Source organism: Procambarus clarkii, chromosome 22 (genome assembly GCF_040958095.1).
Source record: "Procambarus clarkii isolate CNS0578487 chromosome 22, FALCON_Pclarkii_2.0, whole genome shotgun sequence".
In the NCBI taxonomy this organism is placed as follows: Eukaryota; Metazoa; Arthropoda; class Malacostraca; order Decapoda; family Cambaridae; genus Procambarus; species Procambarus clarkii.
Genome location: NC_091171.1, coordinates 8,713,911 through 8,725,681, shown reverse-complemented (window position 1 = coordinate 8,725,681; position 11,771 = coordinate 8,713,911). Strand labels below are relative to the sequence as shown.

At 35.2% G+C, this 11,771-nt stretch overlaps 1 protein-coding gene across 31 annotated transcripts in view; it reads right to left on the bottom strand.

Moving 5' to 3' along the window:
- LOC123756928 (ankyrin-2) overlaps positions 1–11,771 on the bottom strand; it is a 982,618-nt gene that overhangs the window by 227,186 nt on the left and 743,661 nt on the right. For all 31 annotated transcript variants that reach the window (XM_069329388.1, XM_069329393.1, XM_069329412.1 and 28 more), the window contains one exon: positions 5,624–5,734. In XM_069329388.1, the coding sequence (XP_069185489.1) occupies positions 5,624–5,734 (111 nt within the window). The remainder of the gene's footprint in view (positions 1–5,623; positions 5,735–11,771) is intronic.

Sequence of the window (11,771 nt, the reverse complement as noted above, 5' to 3'; positions counted from 1 at the left end):
AGGTATCCTACTAATATATCCATACCTCCCTTAAGCATATTGAGAGTCACCCACTACAACACCCCACATTTGATTTTCTCACCCCCCCCTTTCACTCATACCACATCTTCTGTATACTTCCTCATCATCTTCCTGAGGTTATCTTGAGATGATTTCGGAGCTTAGTGTCCCTGCGGCCCTGTCCTCGACCAGGCCTCCTTTTAATTATACACCCCCAGGAAGCAGCCCGTAGCAGCTGTCTAACTCCCAGGTACCTATTTACTGCTAGGTGAACAGAAGCATCAGGGGTGAAAGATACTCTGTCCATTTGTTTCTGCCTCCACCGGGGATCGAACCCAGAACCTCAGGACTACGAAACCGAAGTGCTGTCCACTCAGCTGTCAGGCCCCTTTGGAAGCTCTACCAGGCCTTATTGTTAAACCAATCCCACATACTTACACCACAAGCTTTAACAACAACAAAAATTGTTTTTACTGCTTATACTCTTTCCATACAATTTCTACAACTTAAGCTTTTTCTTCTTTCTTCACTATATCAGGATATGTAGTAGTATGCTATTTCTCAGTCCTTTCTTAACTCCAATTCCTTTCTTTCATTTTACCATTCACCTTCCCTACCCCTCACTGCTCAATCTTAACCCACCTTTCATACATTTTTATCTAAGAAATATATTGTATTTAAAACTGACTACTACAGTACTGTACTTGAAATATATTTATTTATTTATTTATGTATGTACAAGAAGGTACATTGGGATTGTAAGGATACATAGTATAGTAATTACAATCTTGTAAAGCCACTAGTACGCGCAGGGTTTCGGGCAGTAATCTTACCCATTGTTTTCCTATGGTTCAAGTAACTCTGTCTTGCCACTCTCTAAGAACTTAGAAGATCCACATCATCAAATTACCTTATTTTAAAACACTATAACCTTACTTTTTCTTACATTGACTTTCAAATTTCTTATCTTGCATACACTATCAAACTTATTCACAATCTTCTGCAATTTCTTCTCACTCGTCAAGAATTAACTTCTTACACTCATCGGTATACATACATGTAAATAACAATATCTTTCCCACATCACAGTCTACCTTCACTCCAGCTCACGACATTCTTGCATGTAAATTCCTAATGTATCTTGTATATTAAAGAGCCAGGAGAGCCAAGAGACATTACACAACCTTGATTTGTGCTCACCCCCAACATTTTTTCCTGTCTCACACTACTCTTACACAAGCTCTGTTATCAATGTAACATGATTCTCCTGTTAATACTCTCCCTTCCACTTCAGATTGTTATAACCTTCCACAATGCTTCATAGTCAATCCAGTCATACACTTTATCTAAATCCATAAACGCAGCATACTATGGATGACATCAAGTAGTGAAAAAAAAAACATTTAAGCAAATTTTAAGTCTATGGCAAACACTTAAAAAATAATATTTTATGTAATTTAAAATGGCAAATTACCAAATTTTTATTTTTACAGATTATGATTTGCAATGGTCAAAATTATTATCAGTGTAATGCTGCATCTTCAATCTGTATGAGAATGGTACAGCCTACGTTGGCCTAATGTAGCATTAAATGCAAAGTTTCAGTAATACTTTACTTTTTTTTCAACTTCTGTTAATATGCTAAAATGTTATACCTTCCCAAACCAAAGGTGAATATACTGCAGTCAAATTTTGTTATAACAATGACAAAATGTTAATAATCTCTATGCAATTTTCTGTATTAATTAAAATTATTAATAATTTAATATATTTGAATGCTTTGTGAAAGAGCAAATTCTAATGAAATTATATTGTGAAGAAATTAAATTAATATTTTTAAGAAACTATTAACAAAATTTGACTGATAGAAGTACATGTAACCCAGCAGCATGAGCGAGGCTCGACACAGCATGGACGAACAAGGCAGCTGGCAGACAAACAAGACAAGAAGCACACACAGAGCACAGAGCATTAAGAGAAGAATAGGTGGTACAAAAGCCCAATAAAATCAGTTGAACTGTGGTTGCTAAAATTGTTACTACAAGGTCCAGTGTACCCGAAATAAAATTTCTATTCTACCATTACATTCCTCAAAAGCTCCCCAGTCTTATTATCTACAGTGTTGATGAACCCATCCAATGCTGTTTCATCGAACCTTGCTAACTGCACGTCACACACATGTTCAGGCGAGTTGGTGAAAACAAACTTCATGCCACTTGCGTTAAACTAAGTTTATTGGGCATTTTTTCCAAGACTGTGGTACAAACTAGCTAACATGGTTAGTTTGTGCTGCAGTTAGTAGCAAGCCAATAGTTAGCTAAGCCAAAGAAGACAAGTTAGCCATTAAATTACCCTCCTCTTCGACAGAGACATAGCAGATCTACATGAAATGCTCAGTCTCCATCGAACCACCTGCCAGATTTCTAAACTGTCTCACTGAGATCTTTATCAATTTAAACAAATTAAATTAATATATTAATGTAAAACTTTACTGACCACTTAATTCTTTAGGGAGATCCCTTCTCAAGTGAGCTTAGAAAATTTGACACAGTTACAATACCACAAACAGCTACATGCTAATCATGAGGAGTCCCGAGCTGCTTGAAATTCTACTACTGTATAAGCTATGAGATATTTGCAACTGTCTGTGGGTACCTTCCTTACCTGCATCCACCAATTAAGAGCCCCAAGCCTCTACTTTAAAAAAAAATGACATGTTCAAATTCATTCAAGTACTTATCTAAATTTATTTGCCTATAATCTCAACTGCATTCAGTTTCCTCTTTTATCAATGAAATATAACTAATAAAATGAATATGTCATAAAATAATAGCTATCAACCAAACTATTATTCAAATACTGTATAGTGACTAACAATAAGTAAACAAATTTAAAATCAATTAACCTGTGATACAATCAAACTGAAGAAGGCAATGTTACAGCAGTACATGGGGAGAGAGAGTGCACCTTGACAAAGCTTACGAGAGGCTGTGGTGCTGCTAAATCAATTGAAAATAATGATGATGCCAGAGAAAGAGGGTACCACAATGCTGGTCTGTTTTCTAACATGTGTTGGGGTATATGGAAGATAATGACAACCTACACATAATGTAAGGCAATGTTGTACATTCTCTAACATTCATTCATTCATTATCAATATCCCCCATTTCCCATTTTCATTGGGTGGGACACATTCTATAACATCCAAGTAATAATTGAAGTAATAAAGGTCGTAACTATATTCCATAGACTATCACCAAATTCACGCTTTGATTCTTCAGGTAAATAGGTGGTGACCTTTCAAGTTCAATTTAAGTACAAATCTTCTTAAAAAAGAAATTGAGATTCTATTTAAAAAAAAAGTTTTACAAATATTTTATATGTACCGAGATCATTAAAAATTGAACATTAATGTATGCAAATCCTCTATACCTTACACTACAATCAAGTTACCATATAGCATATTACTGTTCAGTACTGTAGACTCTACAAAAACTTTTTACAGCTTTCTTAATTTTTGAGATTAATTAAATTTAAATTATGCATTTATTACACCTTGAATTGATATGGGTGCAGTTGGTTTACAATGGAAGAACAAGGTCTACAGTAAATGCTATTTGTTTTACTACTACATATAAAAATATTTGCTCTCAAAAAGGCAGTAAATTGAAGTGATGGTTTCAGTGGCTACAACCTAAAACTACAACAACACGACCCGACTTATGCAACTCTAACTTACAGAAGTCAGCTTTACGAAGTTTTATCCAAGGCATAGTCACTGGTCTCATCACACCTAGGCTCCCTACAGTAAGGGCTGAAGGCTGTAATACTATGTTGTGAGTAATGCTATGAATGATTGTGTCATAATTATAAACGTCTTATTAGTTTGAACAGAGTAGTGATTCTAGGTCAATAGTGTAAAATGTAGCTCATGCACTTGAGCAAAGGTGTCTACATTTAGTACCTATTTACAGGCCTTTTTTTTATAGATAATGTTAAATTTGTCGTTATACTTAGAAAAGTTAAATTTGTAAGGTCAAACCTTTAATAACAAAACCTATATATTTTCAACCTTTCTTTCAGTGCATGATGTCTTTAGCCTTACAGTCTTTCTGTTGCATAGAGAGACCAAAGAGATATAAGTTATTTTCACAAACTGCAGAGCTTGAGTTACACACTTCCAGTCTCTCCATTACCAGTGATTGAAATGTTCATAATCATGTGAGCCACACTTACTTTTGCACACACCTATGTACTTGTAAGCGTGGAATCATTTTCCTTTTTCTTTTTTACAGAAATTTACTGAAATTTTTTACAACAACATTTGTTTTTAAATAGTGAGCATACTAATGAACAGAGAAATGTGGTGAACCAAGAACTCTGCACAATGTGAACAACTATCAATTCTGTGGGATATTGTCAGTGGGACCTAGTGTAAAACTTGTACAATGGAAAATATTTTTCATCCAAATCAAAGCCTACATGCTACTTAACCCTCAATTTTCTTATCATCTTGATACTCCAAGATTATTATTAGTGATTTTGTTATCTAACATACCTACTACAAACTGGGTCACTACTGTTTTCTTATCTAATTCACTATGTTCTATCCTAAGCCTTGATTACTATTTCTATTATAATTATTATTAACTCAGAAAATCTGTAAATTATTAATAGCAATACAGTAACAAAAAGTAAAATATAATGAAATTATTCTCAAGAAACCAAACCCAGAATCATGCAAATTGAAATCATGCATAAACTGAATAAAGTAAAAATAATATAAAGCTGTAATCATATTAATAAATAATCATGCACACAAAAAGATTACTCTTGTTAAATATTTTAACTGCCTACTTTCTGACTACAATATTATATTTGGTAGAAATGATGAGATTACACTGACTAGAACTTATGTTGCAAGTTTAATGTCCTGTAATGAGCAATTCACAGGAAATAATACAAATAATTTAAAAGCAATCAAAATGTAAAAATAAGAAAAGGTAATTGAAAATAATTAAATTTACCAAATTAAAAAAAAAAGTCTTCAGTGTGTTTCTAATGAATGAATTACTCTACCTATTTTAATGAATTTTGTTTGCAGCATCCACCCCTTCAATTATGATCTTAATTGACTACAGTACTACAAATTTGGCATAAAATTATTAAAATGCATTTGTATATACTGCATATGTTACCTTCCTGAGTTGCATTATAATGATTTCTAATCCATATTTTTCAGCAATAATATATTTCAGATAGTTTGGCTATAAGCACACGAAGCTTTTGCAGCCAACAATCTCCTGAAACAAACATTGTACTACTCCAAATAAATAATTCTTAGCAGTTTTTTAGCATTATCCCTGTTAGCCCACACGACTCTTTACTCACTAAAATTTGGAGATCATTATAAGTATATGCAAATCAATGACAAGCAACTGCAGAAATTTTAATATCTCAATGAAAGTTAAAATACGCAAATTTTGTGATGAATTTTGTTTAAACTCTGCCACTGTTAACTACTTCACCAAATAAGACTAAAACGCTTCTTCTTCGGAATATTATTGACGCTAATCTTTTTCATGGGTCCTGTGTGGTTTTTGCGTGGCTTGAAGAGGTTTACCTGGAGTCCCACTTTGATCTTCTTTGTCAGAGCTCCTTGAGGGAACACCGCCTGGACCTGAGGCACCACTGTCGATGACACCATACCTCCCTCAGGACCAATTGCATGTACCTGCAAAAATAATTCAGATTTTTTGTCACAGGCAATTTAAAACTTTATGAACATTTGGAAATGATGATAAAGCTTCATCTGACTCCACCACTAAAAATATAATTCTGAATACCCCCAAGCTTTAATGCTGTCAAATACTGCTGCTATAAGCATAACAGTATAATGCAACAAGGAAGATGGTGAGAACAACAAAGACATGTTGTTCAGTACATGATCAAAATCAAGCTTTGATCATGTACTGAAAGAAACTTTCATCGGGAAAGCACAGAAGGAAGCTTTGATCAGGTAGGCACTAAAGGAAGTTTTCACCGGGTAGACACTGAAGGAAGTTTGGCACTCTTGTGCTGTTTTACTATCAATATTCACCGCACTTAGTGTATAGTTACAACCTCTTTCTAAGCAGTTCTCAGTACCCCCATAGTTTAACCCTTCAATTGTGCATCACAGTCAGGGTCATTTGATTGGTAGTGTGTTCACAAACCTTGGTAGTATTTAGATCTAGTGGACGATTTAAAACTCCCATCCAATCAACAGGATACCTATACACTTCCTCAGGCTTCAAGTAAACATTTGCCACCATGACAAAAAATCATGGGCTCCTTGACAGGAAAGCTTCACTGTGAATAGAGTGAGTTGCGCACATCCCTCCACCTCACACCGCCAACATGTGGCTAATGCCACAGTATCAGTTAAGATGAAGAAATTAGTAAGAAACTTTGAATTAGATTATGATACTGACCCAGGGCGAGGCTTGCTTCATCTCCACTGCCACGGCAGCAGAGGTCACGTGCGAGTCACATGCTGTGACACCTGATATTCCTTTAGCCTATGAACATATAGAACACAGCTCATTTTTTGGGTTTAGTGACCAGGAGTCTGATACTAATAATAGCAGTTTACATAGTGTTATTTGGAAAAACTCTGTTGCATCAACAGCTCTCTGCAAAGACGAGATGGGAAAATTGAGGGAAGATTGCCCTCATGTTCAACTTTTCATGCCTGTCTTGTGCATAAAAAAAGACGCTTCATCTCCCAGCCAATGTAATTTTGTTGGAAGCAGGATACATGCCCATGGTGGTGGTGGTGGCACAGCAAGCACCTGAGGTGATCTGTTGCAGGAAAATGACGGCAACTTTGTTCCCCAAATACCTACATTTCATGATGCGGATGTAGGCATCACAGACATGTTCCTGCATACCTCTTATGTGGAACTCTGTCGAAAGCCTCTTTTAGGTCCAGATAGATGCACTCAACCCAACCATCTCTTTCCTGTAAAATCTCTGTGATTCGATCATAGAAACTTAGTAAATTCGATACACAGGTATCTTCCAGATCGTAAACCATACTGTCTGTCTGATATTATATTACTTCTCTCCAGGTGTTCTACCCAATTAGATTTTATTATATTTCCCAATATTTTGACTATTACACTTGTCAAAGATACAGGTCTATAATTGAAGGGGTCTTCCCTGCTGCCACTTTTGGAGATTGGAACTATGTTAGCTTTTTTCCACACATCTGCTACGACTCCTGTACACAGGGATGCCTGAAAAATCAGCTGAAGTGGAATGCTGAGCTCAGGTGCACATTCTCTCAGAACCCATGGTGAAACTCCATCTGGGCCAACTGTTTTGTTCTTTCTTAGTTCATTGAGCATTTTTGTTCACTTCGTCTCTAGACACTTCTATGTGCTCTATGATGTTCTCTAAAATTCTTATTGTGTCTGGTTCCCTGAAGATTTCATTTTGTACAAACACACTTTGGAACTTTTCATTTAATGTTTCACACATATTCCTTTAATTTTCTGTGAATCTGTTTCCCATTTTCAACCTCTGAATATTATCTTTTACCTGCAATTTGTTGTTTATGAATTTCTAGAATAGGCATGGTTCTGTTTTACATATGTCTGCTATCCCTTTTTCAAAATTTCTTTCTGCCTCTCTCCTTACTGCCGTGTAGTTCTTTCTCGCATCTTTGTATTGTTGGTATGTTTGGGGGTTTGGCCTCTTCCTATATCGATTCCATTTTTGTGTCTTTTGGCCTCTGGCCCTCTCGCAATTTCTGTTGAACCAATCCTGTTTCCTAGTTCTGCATCTCTGCTTTGGTATAAATTTTTGTTGTGCCTTTATCATTACCAAGTTGACGTCACAGACTACCAACAGTCGTGAAATATCTTTATCCACTCTCGCTATAATCTCTCTCATTATTGTTATAAGACCCTCTTGTTTATTATCCAGCTCCTCCTTTGTCCATGTGTTGCATGGTTGTGGACTATATGTATTTATGATAATTAGTTTATCATCCTGATTGCTAGTGCTATTATGTCAACTTCTCACGCATTGGCAATCATTATTTCGTCCCGTCTACAAACTGAGTAGCCCCTTGAAAATATGACCTCCTTCAAAATATCTTCAAGTTTCATCTCCATGAGTGCAACAATGTCTGGCGTCTGCAGCTGTATTACATCACTTATCTCCAGTATCTTTGATCTCGCTCCATCTATGTTGGTGACATACAATTTTCAGGAACACGTTCCCTCTCTCCTTATTCACTACCCCCATTCCCTGGCTATTTTGTTGGTTTGCCTTTTTGTATCATTTTACTGGCCTGCATACCCCAATCACTTTGTAGAAAAAAGAATTGATTTCTTCGTTCCTGCTCTCATTTAGACGTTTTGTCTCTACGAGGTTCAGTTTCAGCTTCTCTGTCTTCTTTTGAAAGATCTCATCTTAATGACCATAATTTCCCTTCCTCATCACTTTGTAATTTCCTAAAATTCCTTAGTACTTCCTCCATCTGTTTGGCACCATTTAGGGTGATCCTCAAAGCCTCGAAGGTCAATCTTTTCCTTTTACATACCTGCCAATTCTCCTGTAGTTGCAGACATTCTCTATGGTTGTAAGACCTTTTTCTAGCCCAACAATTTGCTTAGTAGTAAAAGGCCCACTGAGAAAATTTCCTACAGATACCTCATAGACCGCTGTAACTGCATACCAAAATGCCTAACACCCACTACCCATACAAACTGTGGTAAACCCTAAATACATCAAATGGGAAGATGCAGTCTGAAACCATCCACAAAGGACCAGCCCTCGGCCTACTAGGAATGCCAGAGCTTGAGAAAGGGCACCAGCTAAGAGCAAGATGTGAGGGGTAGCTGCAATCCTGGTCCAAACCTTGCCATAAGAGTGTCAGGAGAACAAAGCCCACAAAAGGCTCCAACCAGGATGAAACCCAGAAAAGCACCACAACCAGGACAAATAGAAAAAGCAGCCACCACCAATACCCCCATAATCAGGAAAGGGGCCATGGTCACTGGACACTGTCAAATGCCTAATTAAAGGCTAAGCTACAAAAAATAGTAACAAAGCTTCCTGCCAAGTCTTCCCCTAAAGCCTATCATCGGATGCACAATGAAATCACATGTGCTTGGGAGTACCAAGTGTGTTGGCTCAAATTCTCTACATACCTCCCTGCTCTTTTCAATTTTCTATTATCCCCAACAGATTTTTTAGAATGAAGTCAGATACAGCTTTCCTTTTATAATGGCTTCCTTACTAAGAGAAATGCATTATTTGCAGATTTGTCTAAAATTCAGACAAAGGACTATTAAAACAATGAAATAGGAATACTAGAATACAATTTTTTCAACTTGGTTACAGATTGAGAATTGGCTGTTCATAATAATTACACTCATATGCTGAAGCTACTTAACACAACAAATGATATAGTGGAAATGTTCATAGTCAAAACTGAACTGTACATCCTCAGCATTTGAAAGACCACCTGATGAAAATTGAGACATGCTTAGAAAAGTTAATAAGCTCATCTCCAAACATCATATTTGCTTTGGCAACTTAATTTATAAGAAACTAGAGAAGTGTTGCACACACTATTATATCAGAATCCTGTGGAGTACTCTAGTAAACAGCAAGTAAAGTGTCACATACGAATGGCATCCTCAGCTTTATGGCAAATTTGCCTAAAACCCGCAAAAACAGAACCAACCAGAAACAAAATACCCCAGACAATATTTCCACAAAGATAAATTGTTAATTTACGAAACACAACAAAACAAAAACCCCACTTCCAGTACTGGGCCCTTCCATAAGGGAGATGGAACAGTCACAGAGGACAAAGAAACAAGTAAAATCCTAAGGAAATAGTATGACGGTTTTCAATGAACCTCTAAATGCAAGAAAGATTGGCAACCCAGCTGAATTCTTCATGAATGTGACACCAACCTCAATGGGCATCTCTGAATGTCACTCGAACCCTGATGGACATTATAGCAGCCATAGATTGGATGCTCTTGTAATGTCCCCAAAGGTAAGACTACTGAAATTTGTATTTATCAAGAATTTCAAAAGACCACTATCACAAGCTCTTAACTTCCTATCGAGACAGTCTCGATACTAGTTACTTCACTAACATACCAAAAACAGCAACTTATCATGCCACTTCATAAAGAGGTAGCAAAGCCAATGAAAAAATATATAGACTGATTGAACTAACATTACACATTATAAAAATCTTCATTACTAAAAAGTGAAACTTCGAAACACAGTGTCACATTGATTACTTAACCCTTAAACTGTGCAAAACCTCAAATGATGTCTGAGATTGAACTCAGTTTTTAAAATTTTCTGAAACTCTTTCAAATGTTTTATGAATAATCTACAAGGCAAATGCTCCAACTCTGTCTAAATGATACCAGTGTAACTTGAAAAACAAGAAAATAAAAAATAACTATAAAATTGAATAATGAAAACATCAGATTTTGAAACCAGCTGCAAAAATATAAAAATATCACCAACTGTTCATTTGGTGTTGTTATTCTCTCAGAATATCATATGATCTTCATTTTCATATATATAGAATATAAGTTTTCAGTATAGTTTACTGTAAAAAAAAATTGTCAATATGGCATTTGAAATATGCACAAATTTAGACAACAAAAATTTATAACTACAAATGTTTAGAATTTATCAAAAATCAATTCTATAGGGATTGTAGAACAGACAGCTGTGCACACTATATGTAAAAACGGTGCGAATCGGTCAGAAACGAGATTTTTGGATACTGAAGCAAGTTGAAATTCTAGTTATAGATGTAATTGAAGTTGAAGTTATCGACAATGAATAAGGCAGTTCTAATTCATGAATTTACTTTATGTTGTAATAAACATTGTTTGGCATTCATACTCAAGTATGTGAAAGTTGTAGGTCAATGTGTGTAGAAATGAAGTCAAGAAAAAATAATCCCCCAAAAAACAAAATATAGGGATATTTATAATAATTATAATGATTTAGGGAATATATTTAGGGTATACTTTATATAAGTAAAAATGCCCTAATCTGGTCTCTAATCATCAAAACAACCTAAAGAAACAAGGAAAATAGAGTTTAAAATCTGTGAAAAAATCAGCCAAAAAAAAATCAAAGTCCCAAGTTCTTTGAGTTGTAACTGATTTTTATTTGTTGACTAATTTAATTCTGGCTTCACATAGTTAGGGACGAGTATGCATTTTGCAGGATGCAAAAGTTAAAACAAATTCAAATAATAAACAGAGATGATAAGAGAAAAAAATAAAAACCTAAAAAAAAAATCCCCTAAAAAAAATATTTTTTGGACATTGTTGAAAGTAACTGATAAAAACAATGGGCAATGTATTTATATGATATATAACAAAATAGATCATAATAACATAATTACTCATTATTATTTGAGTTGTTATGTATTACTCATCAGTGGTATAAAAGGCGCCAGCTGTATATCCACTTTCTGGACACTTCTTACTATTATTCTTCTTTTTTGTGTGTCGGACAGGTGCTTGCATCTCTATTACTGCATTATCCATCAGTTCCAGTTAATAGGAGCTGTTCTCTTTATCAACAAAACTTTTTTTTTTTAATATATTCGTCGAAAATCAATTTATGAAAATATTTTGATGAAAATTTCACAAAGCTGAAGCCAATAAGTTGGAGATTTGTTTAACATTTTTAAGTAAATTTTACATAATTAGATTATTTTTCAA